The 19880-nt window shown below is 43.0% G+C and overlaps 1 protein-coding gene across 1 annotated transcript in view; it reads left to right on the top strand.

The window, feature by feature from the left end:
- ANAPC5 (anaphase promoting complex subunit 5) overlaps window positions 1-19880 on the top strand; it is a 1323163-nt gene that overhangs the window by 211837 nt on the left and 1091446 nt on the right. Inside the window, exon 7 of the mRNA XM_044069767.1 lies at window positions 3485-3675. Coding sequence (XP_043925702.1) covers window positions 3485-3675 — 191 coding nt within the window. The remainder of the gene's footprint in view (window positions 1-3484; window positions 3676-19880) is intronic.

Below are 19880 nucleotides of genomic sequence, written 5' to 3'. Positions count from 1 at the left end.
TTCGTATCACTTCACTGATACCAAATCACCAAAAGTTCATTTCACCTAAAACTCATTTCACTGACTAGTACTCTAAGGCAAGTCAAAGGTATATGTCCTTTTTCCCCACTGTAGTGTGATCCTGGTGTTAGCATAAATAATTAGGGGGGTGTGGGGGTCAGTTTTTGCATTAATTTGGTTTTCTGTTGTCTGGTTTGTTTTTTTTTTACATTATTTGGTAAAACCCAACTAGGTGGGGGACTTTCCCCCCCACACCCCCAAATGTGTATGTGGGGGAGGCTGTGCCCCCTGCACCTCCCCTAACTATATATACTAACACTTGCCTTAGTGTACTACTACTCAGTGAAATGAGTTTTGGGTGAAATTAAATGCGAGTGAAATGAACTTTAGGTGATTTGGTCTCAGTGAAATGGGTGTCCGTGAAATGGTCTTTCAGTGAAGTGATACAAATCCATATATATATCTATATACTGCTTGACATGAATTATTCCAAAGATGTAGTAGCCTCTGGGAGACAAATCTGTTCCTCCAGTGGGTTCTATTAATGTCACATTCCAAGATAGGTTCTTTAGCACAAGTAACCAGTGTACCATTTGACTTATGGAGATGCAGCATTTCCAATAAAGCAGGGTCAGCGAGTGCCTTGTATGCAAGGCAGAGATCACCTCTGTGTAGTCTGTATGAAACAGAATAAAGTGACAGTGATTTCTGGCAATCCACATGGGACAGATGCTGAAGACCTAGAATTTTCTTTGTGAGGAACCTTTGTGGTCTCTCCAGTTGCTGCAGGTGCTTGGAAAGGTACATACCAAAAGGGCCGTTATACTCAATGATTGGCCTGATGAGGGAAGAGTACAGGGAGGTTATAAATTTCTTTTTTTCTGGAGGCAGTGCCCTTAATTATGAGATGAGCAATATAGAATGCCCTTCTTACCTCTGTGGAGACATGGTGGTGAAAGGTAAGGTTGCTGTCAACTTGTGTGCCCAGCTTTCTCATCACTGAGTGCATACTAAGGTGTTGCTATTGATGTGGTAATTAGCAGGAACATCACCCTTACTGAAAGGGATAATATTTTTTTTGCTTTGAGTTTAAGGCCGTGACTTTGACACCGATATTTTTGTTTGTGTAAGACCCTCTTGTAGGATGTTGACATTTGGAGATTCTGTGACCACTCCCAATTTGCAGTCATCAGCAAACTTTGTCAGCCACACACCTTTAGTTTTTGCTTGTAGTTTGGAGAAATAGATTCCAAACAATAGAGGACCCAGAACTGATCCCTGTGAACACCACTGGTTACAGGTCTGCTGTTGGAGGTGGATTCCCATATTTTGACTAAATGGGTTCTGTCCGTGAGCCAGCTAGCAACCCAACTAACGATACAAGTATATAGCTATGTATGTGTGTGGGGGTGGGCATATTTTCTTTGCATACTTTGTTTTTTTTTTTTTAAGTTGTTGCCCATTAAACCTATGTAATTCATGGCTCTGCTCCAGACTTACACCTGGATGATTCCTTTCCCTCCTTCCTGCCATCTTTATATATTTTTATCCTTGTATGTACCATACTACTGTTTGAGCTTATGTATTGTATAATTTGTTATTTTGTAAAAAGCTTTAGTCTGTTTGAGGCTATTCCCCCGGGCCTCTGATGGAAAAGGGCCTATGCCCAATCAGACTTTCCCAGACAAGAAACATTAAATAAACTAGATTTAGGAATTCATAGGGCGGCATTAGTACAAATATGGCAATTGATTAAACTATTGAAAACCCAGAAACTTTGATTTCCTGGTAAGTACTGTAGGTGTGTGTTTATTTAGGAGTGGTTTTAGTTGGATATTTGGGATAGTAGTTTACTGCTTAGAGTACATGCACACCTTTTATATAATGGAGACAGGCATATATTAGGGAAGCACTTTTGTTTATGGAAGGTAGAAAGTCGGCTCTTTTAACAAAATTATGCTGCCTGAGCCATTCCATTGGATCAAAGTCTGATGGTGTTGATTAGTCTGGGACTGCTTACTTGACCAATACAGAAAAAGTGCTGTGCATGTTGCAGGGTACTAATCTTTTGTAAAATTGGTCTGAGGGGGCATGAAGAGGAGTCACTTAGTAGTAGCACCACCTGAGTGGAACAGATGTATGTGTGCATGCATTCTCCTGTGTTTGAGCCACAAGGAATTCATGAAGAGAAAATTGGAAAGGGTGTAGATCTTTCTGATAATTTGCAATTGTAAAGCATTTACTGGGTGATCACATACTTTGTATGCAAGTCTTTTTTCTTTGCTTTAGTTCTACCAAGACTCTAGCATTATGTATAGAGGTGAATAAGCTGATGACTCAACTGGAAATGAGTACCAAATCTTCTGCCTGACAGGGGCTGTATCAAGGTAGAGGGCCAACTGAGGAAAGCAGCACATGTACTTGAAAACTCTACCTTAACAAATTGTATTTATAACCATTTTTTTAGTGCTCTGATTGGAATTTAGACTGCTAATAACCTGATTTGAGTCTTATTCTAAATGGTGAGGGTGGAATTGATGGTATCTTAGGGGCTGTGATGATACTGACTACCCACGGTTCAGCTGTCTCAAATAAAATTGGAGTGTATTAGCTACATTGTTTGGGGATGCCCACTAATTCATGCTGGTGAAGATTGGATACCAACCAGGCCTGGATATTCATGCTTTCAGGAAGTCTTAGAGGTTGACATATGGAAGTGTAAATTTGTCCATTGTTAACGCTGTTGTACATATGGCATTAACTGGGAACACTCTAAAGGGGTAAAAATAAATGTCATATCAGGTTCAGTCAAGCAGAGTGGCCCTACCATAGTGCCACTTCCCTTAGACATGATTGATGTCACTGGAAAAAATATGTACCAGTAGGTGGAGGAGGGAGATACTGGAGTGGTAGAACAGGTATTGGTGGCTTCATTGTTGGAAATTTCACTTATGGTGGAGAATTCCATTGCTAGTGATACTACACAAAAATCTGCTGCTGCATTTGGTGGTTGGGCAAAGTGGGATTGTTTGCATGTTAAAGTATGATGAAGAGAAGTGTGTTCATCTAAAATTATGACACGATTGCTGACAGTAGTATACTAGTAACATGCATGTGAGGAGGGGGAGCAGAGAAGAAAATGAAACGTGAGAAGTGCGATTACAGGAGGCTTGGACAAATGCTTTACTCACTTTAGGGGAAGATTTCATCATCGTAGTTGTCTAGCTGAATATGGAGCATAAAGCTGAAATACGTTTAAGCAAATCAACCTACTTTACTTTTGTATTATCTGTTAGATTTAGTAATGATTGTATTTCTGAACTTTTGGTACAAACTGGTAATGCCTCTACCTTCTGAACTAATAATAAAAAGAAATTATGCAACTGCATTGGCAGCACCAGAGGAACATGTGTTTATTTAATATTTTGGTTTTGAAGATGTTTTAAGATATGTTATTTAGATATTTGAAATTCTTATTTTTCAGCATTACCTAAGTTATTTAAATAGTCTTCGTGTCCAGGATGTTTTTAGCTCAACCCACAGCCTTCTGCATTTCTTTGATCGTCTAATCCTTACTGGAAGTGACAGTAAAAGCAATGGAGATGAAGGTCATGGCCGAAGTTTAAGATATGCTGCTCTCAATCTTGCTGCATTGCATTGCCGCTTTGGACACTAGTAAGTTTTTATTTGGATATTAACTGGTTAATGCTCTGGTAGTTATCTTTTAGGGGCTGAACTGTGATAAGCATTTTCTAACAAGGTGTTGAGTGGAGTTATTGTAAAAGTTTAGTTTCATTCATAGACTGTTAATAGGCTAATGGCCTGGGGGGGGGGGGGGCATTTCTAAGCCTACCAAGTTTAACTGGAAGAATAATGATGTCCTGTATCCAAATAGAATATTGAGGGCCAGGCATTTATAAGGTGCCTCTGTCCATAAGGGACATGGGTGTCAGGCCCAGTGTAAATTTCCATTTCCTTATCTACTGGTCTAGGTTGCTCTTTATTTGGGTAATTGACAAACTCAGCTAACCTGTTCCATAGGAGGGGCAATCTCTAGGATGCACATCTGTCTCTCCAGCATGATGTTCATCGTGTTTCACTGTTGCAGTCATTACTCTTGGGTTATCCTGCTGGCAGGCTACCGTCAGTCGGCCAGAATTCCAAAGTCTAGGTCCGGCGTCTGTTGCTGTTGCCTCTTCCCTGACATCAGTGCGCCAGGGGTGTAAAATATGCAGCCAGTGCCATTTTCTTCAGTCTTTCTTGCTGCGAGGTGCCCGAAGCAAAAGCAGTTTGCAAGTGTTGGTCGGCCGACTCCTCAGATTTTCAAATCCGAATTTCAGAACCGAAGTCTTCATTAAAGCTAAGTACCCCGTTGGGGAAACTTTTTTCTTGCGCCAGACCGATGTCAGAAAAAGTTAACAATTGTATTTCTTGTGGGAAGCAAATACCTCATAAGGATTTTCAGTCTTACTGTATTCCTTGCCTAGGCCCTGATCACAACGTTGCTAGCTGTCGGTTTTGTGCTAGATTTAACCAACGCACTATTAAGTGTTGGTTCGATTTTGCATTTCATTACTTTGGCCAAAGATTTAATTATATAATGCCTTCGGAACAGCCGACAACCGGAGTTTACAAAAAGCGCAAGGACAAGGAAAAGGATAGGCATCCGAGATCCAAAACCGACGAGGCCTCTGTTAGGACAGTCGCCGGTTTGCCTGTTCTCAGTGAGGCGCTTTTGCAGCCCCTGGCGCCCACTACCTCAGAGCCACAGGCCGCTTCCGACTCCCACGTGGAGACGACTGGGCCTCTGGATACTCAAGGTATTGGACACTCGGAAAAAATTCCCTCAGATGGGTCCGGAGCCGCTGAGCAGGCATCGGCTTCTGAGGGTGTCTTCAGACCTACACAACTATATATTAAGCCATCTTCAGCTTCAAAGACAAAGACTAAAGCAGCTCAAAAGACAAAGAAACAAGCACAACATTCTCCTACTTAGACTTCCATGCCTAAAAAACAGATGCTCAAAATGTCCGAAGACCTAATTACTTTCTTTGATCAGGGGCTCCCATCCCCCTCCTCAGAAGAGGCCTAGGCAAGAGACAGAGTATGATTCTTCTGATCAGGTTTCTATTTCCTCTGATTCCTCTTCTGAACAGGATTATTCCATGCTTCCTTATGAGGATTCTGATGCTGAAGAATCCATTATTTCAGCCTCTCCTCCTGAGGATTACTCTTTTGGGGAAACCCTGCATACCATGAGGGAGCATTTCCACTGGGAGAGCCATGATTATTCTGAATCTAAGAAAAGGCTCAGAGACTTTCTGCTACTTCCTCAGCACAGACCCCTTGCTATTCCACCTGTTCTAGACATTGTAGATGATGTATTTTCAGAGTCCGGCCTGTCCCCTGACTCTTTACCCCCTACACCTGCTAAACCAGACAGATACTACAGGGTCCCGGATTCTCATAAATTCGTATATAAAAACCCTGCTGCTGACCCAGAAACTATATCTCAGGGTCCCAAAGGGGTTAAAGCTTCCACTACAAAAAACCCTGTCCCCTCTGATAGGGATTCTAGGGCTCTAGACAGATGGGGGGGGGGGGGAATCTACACTTCTGCTACCTTGGCTGTAAGGGCTTTAAATTGTCAGTTTCATATGCTTAAATATCAGCAATATTTAATGTCACTGCTTAAACAGAAATTGTTGACAAGTACTGAATGTTCAGAGAACAAGGAATTGCAGGATTTATTGCATGCAGCTGAACAAGTGGGAAAGCATACTTTGCAATGTGGTTATGTTTCACTGGAGGCCTCTTGCAGGGCCGCTGTTACAGGTTCTGTTATTAGAAGGCATGCTTGGTTAAAGGAACAGAATCTGCCTGATCATGTTAAAGCAAAATTATTAGATGCACCATTACATCATGATACTTTGGTACTAAAGCAGAAGATGTGTTGAAAAAAATGGAGGATAAAGCAAAATCCATGCAGACAGTTAAGGATTTCTTACATGTACAGCCACCCAGGTTTAGCAGGAACTGGCCTAAAAACTGGTCCTTTCCAGTGTCAGACCACAAAGAGGCAGATACAGGTGTCCCAGAGGCAGATCTCAGCCCCAAGGCTCATACAGGTCTAAACAATGGGGTGCTCCTACCTCCAAAAGCAGAGAAGACAAATCACAGCCTTACAGGAAATGGTCCCAATGACTTTCCTCTGCCAGATCCCAGCACTTTTCTTTTGGCAGCCCCCTTAGGGGGAAAACTAGCACTGTTTTTATCAAATTGGCAAATGGTTACCCAAGACAAATGGGTTCTGAACATAGTGTCCCAAGGCTACAGGTTCCATTTTCACACTCTACCAAGGTCAAAAGGTATGCCAGACCTGCCACACAATGGGCAGAGGCACAAAAACAAATTACAGCCCTCGTGGACATGAGGGCCATTCAGCAAGTACCACAACAAGAGCAGGGGCAAGGGTTTTACTCCAGACTTTTCCTAGTACCCAGAAAGGACAAAACCTGGAGACCAATACTGGACCTGTCTATACTAAATACGTTTCTGGAAATTCCAAAATTCAAGATGTTGACTCTACAGCAGCTAATGCCCATGCTGGGCAAGAAGGCTTGGCTCGTAACTGTGGACCTAAAAGAGGCATACCTGCATGTCCCAATCAGACAATTGTGCAGAAGATACCTCGGATTCATAGCTGGCTCACTGCATTACCAATTCTCTGCACTGCCCTTTGGCTTATCTACTGCGCCCAGGGTCTTCACAAAATGCCTGGTACCAGTAATTGCGTTTTGCAGACAGAGGAATTCAGATATATCTCTACTTGGACGACTGCCTAATTCAAGCAGAGGACAAAGACATCCTTCTAAAGCATCTGGCATTTGTAAAAAGATTACTAATTGGCCTAGGGTACACAGTAAACTAAAAGAAATCAAAACTAGTGCCCTCTCAAGAGATAATATTCCTGGGTGCAAGCTTAAATACAACTGCCCAGATGGCTTATCTCACGCCAGACAAACTAAAGCAACTGACTTCTTACTTCAAGAACTTGGCAACAAAAACCCACTTATCTGCAAGGAAAATCCTGCAGGCCTTGGGTTTCATGGCATCCTGCATTCTACTAATTCCATATGCCAGACTGCATATGAGGAAACTACAATGGTATCTAAAAGTGTTTGGACTCAGCATTACCACAGCCTGGAGACAGTAATTGCACTCATTCCCTGCCTGCAACAGGAGTTTCGATGGTGGGCAGAAGCCTGTCACCACAACAAGGGTCTGCCATTCAGTTTACCCACAGCCAGACAGACACTGACAACGGATGTATCAGATTATGCCTGGGGGGCCCATATGGCAGGAAAATGTATTCAGGGCACATGGCCTGCAAACCAGATGCATCTTCACATCAATCAAAAAGAGATGCTAGCTGTTCAAAATGCCCTGACCGCTTTCAAGGACCTGCTTCATCCAGGACAGCTACTGATAAAGACAGACAATACTACAGTCATGTAGTACATAAACAAGCAGGGAGGTACACATTCCTACCCCCTCTGCAGACAAGCAATGACCTTATGGGACACAGCATTGGCTTTTCAAGTTCACCTGCAAGCACAATTCCTGCCAGGAAAAACAAATACTCTGGCAGACGAACTAAGCAGAAACCTCATGGATCCCCTGAATGGAAACTGGATCCACAAGTCTTCAGCGTGATAACAAAGAAATGGGGATGCCCAGACATAGATCTATTTGCCTCCCCTCACAACTGCCAATTGCAGAGATTTTGCGCAAGGATTTATCGCAAGCAAGCATGGAAAGTGGACGCCCTATCTTTAAGCTGGAAAAATCACAATATATGCTTTTCCTCCACTGCCTCTCCTTCCCAGGGTACTCCTAAAGGTCAGACAAGAGAAGCCAAAAATTATACTGATTGCACCAGACTGGCCATGCCAGCACTGGTACCCAGTCCTAAAGAGCTTGTCTCAAGGTCCAGCATGGATATTGCCTCAAACTTCTCACTTGCTGACCCAACAAAACAATCAGATCCTGCACAGCCAACTCAGGACCTTAAATCTGGCAGCATGGCAGATAATGTAGCCATTTAGAACACTCTTCTTTCAAAAGCTGTTATGGATGTTATCTTGGAGGCCAGGAGGCCCAGTACCAGAAAATCTTATGTAGAAAAATGGAAGAGATTCTGTGCTTGGAACCAGGAACAAGGCATTGACACGTGTATCAAATATCCCTCAGATTTTACAATACCTAACTGAGATGCTGAACAAAGGCCTTCCTTTCTCATCAATTAAGATTCATGCCTCTGCCATTTCAGCCCATTACAATACGGTACCACCTATCTTTTCTCATCCTTTACTAAGGCAGTACCTCAGAGGGGCCAAAAGCATTAGGCCTCCAAGGAGAGCACCAATTCCGGCCTAGGACCTCAATTATGTTTTGGAAAAACTCACACTGCCTCCTTTCGAGCCAGCATCAACAGTAGATATAAAATTCTTATCCAGGAAAACATCTCTGCTCCTAGCAGTAACCTCTGCAAGGCGAGTCTCAGAGCTACAGGCACTCATGGCTGTGGAACCTTTTATCATTTTTTTATCCAGACAGGGTTTCTCTGAGGACAAACCCGACATTTATGCCTAAGGTAGTGTCCAGTGTGGCCCTTAACCAAACTATTCATCTGCCTACTTTTTATCCAAACCCACAGAATAAGGGGGAGAGAATTCTGCATTCTTTGGACATACACAGACAGCTTCACTTCTACTTGAACAGAACCTAAGCTTTCAGAAAGGCAGAGCAACTACTAGTGGCATATGCTGCAGGATCACAAGGAAAGGCCATCTCAAAGCAGACTATTTCAAATTGGATAGGCCACTGCATTCGTTTCTGCTATTCACAACATGGCAAGCCAGTGCCTAAGGGCATTAGGTCACATTCAACCAGAGCAGCAGCCTTCCTCAGGGGAGTACCAACCAATGACATTTTAGAGGCTGCTACCTGGAGTTTAGTGCACACCTTTACAAAGCACTATCATTTACCACTCTACTCTAAATCCAGGGCAGGCTTTGCTGCAGAGTTCTGCAGGGCCTCATAGCCGCTCCTAATGCTATTTAGCTCCAGACTCCCAACCATAGCTTTGGGATTCAACCCAAGTGTAATGACTGCAACAGTGAAACACGAAGAACATAGTACAGTTGTGTACACTTACCATAAATGTAGATGTTCGAGTGTATTCACTGTTGCAGTCCAGGTTACCCACCCACCATTCCCCATATCTGTGCTGGAACTTATCTGCACTTGTCTAATGTATACAACCTATGTGGTGTATTTGCTTGTAGATGAAGGTATAATATATTTTGGTGCATGCATGTTTTATTGGCATGTTTTTAGCCTACCCTTCTGGGGGCACCTGACATCTAGGCCAAGAAAAACTGATGAAAATGGCATTGGCCACATCTTTTATACCCCTGGCGCACTGACGTCAGGGAAGAGGCAACAGCAGACGACGCCGGACCTAGACTTTTGGAATTCAGGCCGACTGAGGGTAGCCTGCCAGCAGGATAACCCAAATGTAATGACTGCAACAGTGAATACACTCGAACATCTACATTTATGGTAAGTGTACACAACTGTACTTTCTCTTAGTCTCCAGGAAAAAAGAAGTGTACTTGTCCATGATTATCAGTTTCTTATGGCAATTCCACCTTTTCCACTCCAACACCTGCTCTGTTCCTTATTCATTTGTAATCCTTCAACAAACTGTCCTGAATCCTGTTAGATTCCTTATCTGATATCTTTTTTGGCATTTCATTTCTATCTCCACCATCCTTTGAATAAGGAAGTATTTCTTTATTTCTCTTACATTTTTTGCAGCTTTTTTGTTTGTTTTTGTAACATAGATCTGTTTAGTGATTGTTTTAAGACTTGTAGAATGCAGATATTCTCACTAACAGCATGTAGTAAAGTTTGGTTTATACTCTCCATGTCAGTGTCAACTGCCTGTCAAAAATTTCAGAAAGTGTGTTTTATTTCTTGTGAGATACCAGTGAGAGTCTCATAGTGCCTTCCACTGAAGTAGATTTGTATATGGCTTCTATTTTATATCTTGCATTGTTCCACTGTCTGTTCTAGTCTTCTAACCAACTCAGCAGACCATTGTTATACTGTGCAGCAGCTTTGCTGTACTTGTGGCCTTTCATTTTTACTTTTTCTTTGTGTTTCCGTAGTCATGGACTTGATGACAAAGTCTGCAAACAAATGCTATTGTTGTAGGCAAATAATCCCCCCAAAACTTGCATGCATAGTACCTTTTTTATATTGGCTCATATCTCATTGATTGAAACAAGCCATTAAGGTAAGGATACAAAAGTTTTTTTTTTTTTTTGACTGGCAAGGATCTGAAATCCATTTTAGAATCACAGGATCTTTTTTTTTTTCTTGTACATGCTGACCTGCCAGAATTCTGTTTTTTCTCTCAAATGCAGGAAATGAAAAAAAATGAAGTTGGAGGGCTGTTTGGGGTGGGATAGGGTTTCTCTTAATGCACAACTAAGTACATAGAGGAGGGCAGACATCAGTACATCGTGGATGGGAGAATGTGTATCGTTGCATATCCCCCCTCACCTTTGCAGTCAGGAACAGATGACAAAGTGCCATGAAGCCTTGATCTCGTCTCCCTTCCCAAGATGATTCTTAAAATGCTCTGCCAGATGTGGCTAGGTTGGCAGCCACTGTCCAAGGGAATGGAAGGGCACCAGTTTTGCAGATGGACATCCTAGCCAAGGGAGCCAAAAAAGTGATGGCTTCTAAGGAGGAGTTGTATTCTAGGATTGAATGCTGAGTTTGTGTATGCCTTGATGCTGTTACAGAGCTCTTTTGATTGGTATACCAAATGCTTAAATGTGCTTGGTTGTCATAAAAAAAATGCATAAAGATAAACTGACTCAACTCCTTGACACTGCAGTTGTCCTGCTTCAGATTTGTATGTCTGTAGAGGAAAGGGGGAAGTTTGGAGAAAAGCAGCAAGAATACTTTCTAGCTGTCCCATCTTTCCATAGGAGTTACATGGAAGATCTGTCCGTTAACCTTTCTTTCCTAGAAATTAGTGAGTGGAAGCATTATAAGCTTCAGCATTATAAAGAAGAGTAAAATTATTTACAGTCTGTGGTCTCATTAAATTTGGTTCAGGTGTGCTGTAAACCTGAAAGAATAAGGTTCACTTAGTTATTTTGTTTATTCCTGCAGTACGCCTTCCATGGGAGTCCTACAATTCAAGTTAGATGGTCCTACAATTCAAGTTAGATGTTTATTGACATGCTTGCTTTACCTTGATAAAAAGCCCATAAAGAATAATGTTTACTCCCTGTGTTTGCATGGGTTTTCTTCGGATGATCTGGTCTCCCCTAAATTGTTTGTAGGTGTGTGTGCATGTGTGATCCAGAAGGAAGATCTGGCAACTTACTCCCCCCACCCTTTTACCTTGATAACTGCATGGTTTGTAGTGGCTTGTCTTTGGGGTCACTTGAGGAATCAACTATGACTCTTAAGAGAGTGAGAGAGTTCTTTAAGTATGTATCCATTATTTATTCATTTTCTGGAATGATGTAATTTAGTGTATTTGGCAGAGGAGTAGTAAAACAGGACTGTTTTCTTTATTGGTTCAAACCTGTGTTGTTCAATGTGCGACTGTCCTACAGAAGAAATTTTAGTTATGCTGGATTCAGACAAGTTGTATTTAAGAAAATTTGATTGATATGCATCTTACTTTAGCCCTGATTTATGTAGATTACTACAGAATAATCATAGTCTCTATTGCATTTCATTTTCTTTTGTTTTATGTTTAAAGTGGTTATGCTTTCAACATACCTATATGGGCATATTTGAAGTACTTAAAGATCATTTGCAGAGGTGCAAAACTGAACCGGGTGTGGATCAATGCTATACATATACTACTCCTTCCTGAGAGGTGAAAGACTACCTTTGTCCTTTCAATCCCCATTCCATATCTGGGTCTCTAGCATTACAAATTTCTCTGCCAGTGGAATGGCATCTCTTTGCGATTGTTACCATGTGGTGGTGCTGCAGCTGTTTTTGGCCTGCTTATTGTCATGGTGCACCACATATTTACAGTAGAAAATGTGAAATACAGGAATTCAGGTCATAGTTTACGTTTAAAATTGTGGGATTCCTACTAATAGCTTCTAGCTCAGGTATTTTTTTGTTCACTAATACGAATTTGGCATTGTGAGTTTGATATTGTTGGTCAAGTATTCTGTATCCGCCAGTGGGAAGTTGTTGTGTTTTCAGTACCTGCATGTGTCTTAATGATGCATTCCATGATGTTATGTGTTGGCTAAATAAGTGTTCATTGCCTTAGTCTACCTTTTTACTAGTTGTGCAGTTTGGATCTCTATGCTTACTCTAATGACCTAAGTCTTGTGTTCACATTCTTAAGCTATGTCCATTTGGTTAAAATTGTATGCCTTGACCCTCACCAGCACTGCCTGAACTTGCTCAAGAACCACAGCACTGGCAACTGCTAGTTCACCTTGGCAACTTAAAGAATGAGGAAAAGCTTGCTAGTCCTCTTTGTGTAGGGTGCATGGCATTAAAGCATTGTCTGTGGAAATGTGAAAGATGGTGGTTTTGCTTTTAGGCTTGCGCATGAATTATAGCTCCTGACATGTTGCTGATACTCAGACCAAATCCAGTCCTGAAACTTTGAAGCAAGTTTGGTCAAAGGGCACTTCCCACACCCCTAGACCTTAGCTGGCACTCCTAGAGCTTAGCTGTGATCAGTCCTTGGTACAGTGATCTTGGGAATGTGGAGCGAACATACCCTTAACTTCCACTCTTTTTTCTGCATTTCTACAGATGTTCTTCGTGTTTCACTGTTGCAGTCATTACATTTGGGGTAATCTGCTGGCAGGTTGCACTCAGTCGGCCTGAATTCCAAAGTCTCAGTTCTGGATAATCATCTGGAGTCTGAGTGACCAGGCTGAACCCAGAGATTGGTCTCCCTTATTTGTCCATAGTTCTGGGTGACTTTTGATATAGCTTCCAGGTCCACATGAGCCAGCAGGGTTGTGATCATACTTCTGGTTTTCACATACTCAAAGGTTAATTTCTCAGGGTTTCAGTATGAAATAGATTGTTTTATGTCTGTCGAGAGCTTAAGTTACAGGTGTGAGTGCACACTGGTTCTTTATTCTGTGGTACCTGGCAAAAGTCCATTGTATGTTTGCATGTATGCACATTTTTTCCTCACTAAGTATGGCTTGAGGGACGAAATTCACCTTCTAGGGCGCTATGAAAATTTGGAGGATCTTAAGGTCATCGTATTTTTGAGAGGGGCAGAGATAACAAAACTGCCCCCCCTCCCCAATTTGCATCTTCTGTGGTTGATAGTCTGGTATATGAGAATAAACTTCAGTGGTCTCCAGCTCCTGTTCTCTAATTTTGGGTTTCATTAAGGCAACCCGGAGGCATTTTGACTCTGTCCTTTTGTCCCCAAGAAAGGCTGAAGCCCTTTAAAGGCTACCTTCCGAGTTGGCAGAGCCATCACTTAAGTATTCCCAATACTGACTTCTGTGTGAATTCTTTGGTCCAGCATAAGTCTTGGAGCATTTTACCGTCTTGATGCCATTTAAAGTGTATAAGCTTTGGTGAGGTGTTGCGAGAGTGCACACTTCACTTATTTGCTTTGGTCTTAAGACATTTCTATTTTCTTCATGTCTCACTTCCCAGTCCATCTTGTAAGGAAGGCACTGGGAAAGCTGGATTACCTTTCCAAGTCTGGGGCAGAAGGAATATCTCCATGAAACCTGTCTGTGACCTTCAGTGTGGAATAGTGTGCATTTTGCTGAAATTCTGACAGTGCTGACACTGTGGCTAGGACTGACGGTTTTGTTCTCTGCATGACATGGTAGTATGACTAGTATTATTCATATGTTCATAGGTAGGTACTAGGCTATTGACCCTAGGGCCTATATAAGCCTAGCCAAATGGTACACTGGCTTTTGCCATCCAAGAAAATTATTTTCCCGTGCCCCTGTCAAGCAGAGCCACAGAAGTGATCCCCGGGGTGAAATCTCCCATCCAATCATCAAGATTGTTTCTTGGAGTGCTAATGAGGAGCTTTGTTTGATACAGATAGGTAGTTTGTTCCAGAGTATGGGAAGTCTCTGGGACAGGAATCTATCCCTCCAGCATGTTCTGTTTATTGTGGTGACAAGGTTTAGGTCCCTAGAGCGCGTAGTTTGGAGGGATGGGGATTTCTTTTCGTGAAGCATGTCCAACAGCACTGGGTTTGACATAGCTTTGTATGTCAGGCAGAAATTGCCTCTGAGTAGGCGATATGCGACAGAGTAAAGCTGGAGTTTTTTGAGACTGTCTGTGTAGGGCATCTGTTTGAGGCCGGTAATCCTCTTTGTGAGGTATTGCTGCGCCCTTTCCAGTTGTATATGTCTTGTGAGGTACATACCAAAAGGGGCATTGTACTCTATAATGGGTCTAATGAGTGATGAGTAGAGGGAAACAATGACCTCTTTTTTCCTGGATGAGGAACCTTTTGTGATGAGGGGTGCCACGTAGAAGGATTTTCTGACTACTGTGGCAATGTGATTATCAAAGGAGAGACTACTGTCCACCTGTGTCCCAAGGTCTCATCACACTTTCGGTGTTAAGTAGACTACCGCCTATGTGATAGTTCATGGGTACAGAGTTTTTACCAAAAGGGATGACAACGCACTTTTTGGCATTGAGCTTCAGGCCATAGCTTTGACACCAGGCATCTGTCTCAGTAAGGCCCTTTTGTAGGATGTCCACATAATTAGGAATTTTGATTATGGCTCCTAGTTTGCAGTCATCTGCGAACTTTGTTAGCCAAAGACCTTCTGTGTTAGCCTGTACTTCAGAGAAGTAGATACCAAACAGGAGAGGACCTAGGACTGAACCCTGTGGTACTCCACTTGTCACTGGTCTGAAGTTGGATTTAGAGTCTGCTACTTTCGCAGTGTTGGTTCTGTCAGTGAGCCAGTTGGCAACCCATCTTGTGATGTAAGGATTTATACCTAGTGTAGTGAGTTCATCTGTAATTCCAGAGTGGGGTATGGTGTTGAAAGCCTTGGTGAGGTCTAGATAGGCTGTGTGAACCACCTTACCCTCCTCTATGGCTTTGGTGACTGCTTCAAAGAAGTCTAACAGGTTTAGGAGACATGATCTGCCTTTTACAAACCCGAACTGGGTAGGGTCCAGAGTTTGGACATTACCAATGTCATTGTTTATAAGTTCCATGATGATACGTTCCATAGCCTTACAGACCAGGCTCGTCAGGCTAATGGGGCGGTAGTTCCTGGGTTCCGTGGTGGCTTCCCCTTTGTGGAGTGGAATAACCGTTGCTGTGCACCATTATGATTGAACATGGTACTTAGGTGTGGTGCCATTTCGTTCTGTAGTTCATGTAGAATGCAGCCTGGGATGTTGTCAGGTCCCATAGATGCTGTGTTCTTGGCTTTGGAGTGTTTTTTTTTTTTTTTTTTTTTTAACCTGTGCAGTTGTGATTGCAGGAAGTTTGCATTCTTCCGGTATAGAGATGGGCCGTCTAGGCGGTGAGAGAGGGTAAAGTTAGCACTAAACCTATCTGCTAGGATGTTTGCAATATCAGTTGGTTCTGTATATTTAGTGCCATTGTGCTGTAACTCAGAGCAGAGCTGAGTGCTGCCATTGAGATTCTTGATATAGCTATAGAATGCTTTGTAGTTGTCTTTAAAATCAGTGGCGATTTTGTTTTCATAACTAGCTTTGGAGGATTTTGAGGGATCTCCGCTTCTTACTGAGGCTGACCACAGAGTTCCTCCAATCATGGGGTTTTACTCTCTTTTGCAACAGCTTATTTCTTCTGTTGTAGAGTTTATGACAGTGGACCACCAGATTGGCTTCCTTTTTTTGGAGGATAATATCATGGTTCTGTTAGGGATTGCATGATCCATGCAATCATGTAAGTGCTGATAAAGTGCATTTGTATAGGATTCAGCAGTTGTACCTGTATTGTCCGTCAGCATGGGTGTCGTGAAGTTTGCCACTTCTGTCTTAAGAAGCGTGAAGTTGGCTTTGTAGAAATTTTTTTTATGGTGGTTTCCCTAATGGGGAGCTCAGAAGCAAGAGCCTGAATGCCCAGTTTTTGGGGGTGAGAGTTCTTTGACCACTCTGTGCAGAATCTAGTAGGTGATGACCTCAGGTGTAATCAGGAATTTATTCTTGTGTAGGGGATTTCTGGTTCCTTCTTGACATTTCTTATGTTTTGTGTGGTATGCCGTGCCAAATTCAAAAGAGAGAGACCTCCAACATTTGATGAAGCTTCCAAGCATCACATTGTGAAGTCTTGGCCTAGAGATCTGTATATGGCATATTCAAGTTGATGACTGACCTGGTGGCCCTACCCCAGTCCTGACTCTGGTCTTGATCTGCTCATAGAAATAAGTTACTCAGAGCTCACACAGGTTGCCCTGGTTTTAGGAAAACCATCATAAAGTTGCAGTACGTCTAGGGTCTTTGGCCTTGTACTGAAACTCCTACCTTGGTGGTTAAAACCATTTCATTGTAGCTGTTTGGACAGCTATTCAAAGAGGCCATAGAAGTGCTTCATCTCTCTGCTGAAGGTAGTGGAATGTAACTTCCATTTCTTCATCCCAAAGAGGACCAATTACCTTTGCCTCCTTCTGCACTTCAGTGACCTCACTTGGCACATCCACTACATATGGTTGTTAGTTGTCCTGCATAGGGTCATGCTGCACCTGAATGGATGCCTTTTGGCACATCATTGTAGGGAGACCACATAGCTAAGAGCGTTTATTCTAGGTGGGTGTGTAGCCCTACAAAGAGTTGCCATTTGGACTTGCATCTGTGGAGAATCTTCACCTAAATGTTGACAAAAGCCATCCTGAAGAACAGTCTCTTTGCTTTTATTAGGCTGACTGTGTTCTGCTTACCCCACCCAAAGACTTCTGGAGGCAGCCCTCCTTTGGGTGCTGCTTTGAATGCTGTCCCCAGGAAGTTGTAATCCATGATTCCTGCTGAGAGGAAGTGCTTAATCAAGAAGTCTGGCATTATCCATTGCTGGTCATTCCTGCTTTTGGAGAGTTTAAGATGTCATGGTGCTTGCCCTCTTGAGTGAAGCCACATTGAAGGATTCAGTCTTTTTTGAGTTTGGTGGTAGACATGCTATGATCCTGTGGTTTTTGTTTGCATTCCTGTTGATGTAGGTGTTGGATTGGATTGTGAGGTTTTAGTGCTACAGTCACCATGTTCACAGACCTGCTGCTGATATCTGGCCTTTGTCACCAGACCATGAAGTGATGGACTGTCCCCATCCATGTGTTCATAGGCCTTTTCCTTATGCAGCTGACTCTGTTCCATTTTGTGCAGGGAGTATGGTCCTCCCTTTTGAAAAGGGTGAACATCAACCATTTGGAGCTCAGAGCAGTGCTGCTGGTCTTAAAGGTTTTGGATAAATTGACTTTTAGAGCTCCTTCTTATGTGGTTAAAATAGTCATTCTGACATGTGGTGTGTATACAAGTAATGGATTTGTAACATTGTACTCCATCTTCAAAGTAATGATTCTTGCCTAATGTTCTAAACAGTGGCATCCATTTCTTCACTGTTCATGTCCTTGAAGAGCTGAACAAGCAGAGTCTTCTCTGCATCTTGCCCCGGAGCCCTGGGTCCATAGATTTTGCATTGGTCAGGGTCTTTTGGAAATGAATCTGTCTGGCGATAAACCTGTTTGCCTCTTTGGAGAATGCAGTTCTCTCTCCTGCTTAGTGTAAGAGGGTAAGGTAGCCATGCATGTGGCCTTTCTAGTGGTACAGGAGGTTAATCTACATATTCCCAGGATTTCCATGCCTCATTTCACAGTTCTTGAACAAAAGACTAAAACTTATTCTTCACACTGCAGCTGCTGAAAAGAGTAATAGCTTCAGGGTGTAAGGTCCTTGGTTGTACAGGAAACATTTCAGTATTGGCCAGGGATGCACCTAGTCTTGGCTTTTCATTCAGTCCCTCTTTTTTTTTTTTTTCCATGGGAATTGCTTATGTTGAACAGAAGTGATGAAGCTACCAGGAAGCCCTCTACTCAATGGGCTTGTGTGTCCAAATTGAAACTGTTCATAATTTTGGTAGCACAGTACCCTCTACCTCTCTTTGTAGTCTATATTCTATATATATGTAGTCGCTTATCTTTGTACCCAGACGCCTGGCTCAAAGTAACAAACAAGATCTGGGTACAAAGTATCATTTCTAGAGGATACTTAATCCCTTTTGTCACACCCCCTCCACCGACAAGGAAAATCCTGGACGTTCCACCCAGTTACAGGGAACAAGCAACAATAGAGGTCCAGACGTTGCTAAGAAAGAGTCATCCAACCAGTCCCAGCAGACAAGACAGGATCCGCAACTTACTCAAGATTCTTTTTAGTTTTAAAAAAAGATGGGACTGGAGACCAGTATTGTTCCTCAACAGACTAAACAAATCTGTAAAGAAAGAGAAGATGATGTTATGTGATCCTATCTCGCCTACATTCTGACTGATGGGTTCGGAGCCGATCCCTCGGCTCCGACTCGGCACGCTTATGCCAAAGAGCGAAGTCTCTTATTGGCTGAGCTTACTATATCCCAGGATGCACCACTACCAGTCCCCCAGATCTCGTTTGCCGCTAACCTGCGAAGACGTGGTCTCGAGCTGGCTGAGCTGAGTAGTTATTTTAACTAACTTTTTCTGTCAGTTTTTTGCTGTTGTTCTCTCAAAAAAGCTGTTTTAACAGCTATTCTTCTCATTGTTGTGTGATTGGTTGGATTTGTTGAAGACTTTTGTTGTGTGATTGGGTTGAGTTTGGCAGGCCCCCTTCATCTAGGGCCTTCCCGGTCAATCAACCCTCCTATATCTTACATATAGAGAAAAGGCTTTAAATTTTTTGTAGCTCTGTTTGTTCTTACAGGGTTTTCAAAGTCCCCTGTCATTTGCGAGCGATAACTGTAAGCCTATACTTAGGGGTGTCACCAGTAATTGTATTTTTCCAGTCAGATTACTGAAATTCTCCCCATAATGTCTCAGAATCCTAGGCCTTTGGGCTTTAAAAAATGTACAAAATGTAGTTTCAAAATGTCCATCACGGACGATCACTCGCTCTGTGTGTATTGCTTAGGTGCAAAACATTTACAGGAATCATGTAGCGTATGTCACGCTTTTTCCTCAAGGGTCCTCCAGGAGAGGAAAAATAAATTAATTCTTAAGGGGTTAATTAAACCTTCTTTTGAAGAAGCCTTGGCATCCTCTCCTTCTCCGGCCAAAAAGAAAAGGGCGTCGGTTCCGACCAGTCCGTCGGATCCGACCGCTAAGACATAGGCAGGCCTCTCCTTCGGCTCCAAGGACTTGGAGCTGAGGTCGAACGGTCTGCCTCGATGCCACCAGTATCGACTCCTCTGGCCGGAGCCGATGGCTGGGGCATCGAGGCGGGTCACCTTCGTCGGCTCCACTGGTCTCGGAGCCGACAAGGGTCGCCGCTCAGACACTTCCTCCTCGGCGAAGTCCACCTCGGCACCGATGGAATCTGGTGTGTGTATTCCTCGGCGCCGATACTCATCGAGTCACCTCGAGCCGGTCCCCTAGCCCTTTGGGGCCGTTGGAGAGGCCGTCTCGAACCCGTTCTGTTTCCTCTCGGTCTTGAGGATGTCAGATTCTGATATAGACAGGGTGCTTCAAAGACTGTTCCAGTCCCCAGTCTTCCAAAAATTTGTTTTGGTTCCGACCCAGTTGGCTTCGGAGCCGATGACCTTGGCCCACCCATTGCCATTCCTCCTCCGACTGCTTCAG

The sequence above is a fragment of the Protopterus annectens genome, chromosome 4.part0 (genome assembly GCF_019279795.1).
Source record: "Protopterus annectens isolate FY-2018-M chromosome 4.part0, PAN1.0, whole genome shotgun sequence".
NCBI lineage: Eukaryota > Metazoa > Chordata > Ceratodontiformes > Protopteridae > Protopterus > Protopterus annectens.
Note: the sequence above shows the minus strand (reverse complement) of the source record. Positions and strands in the feature narration are given on the sequence as shown.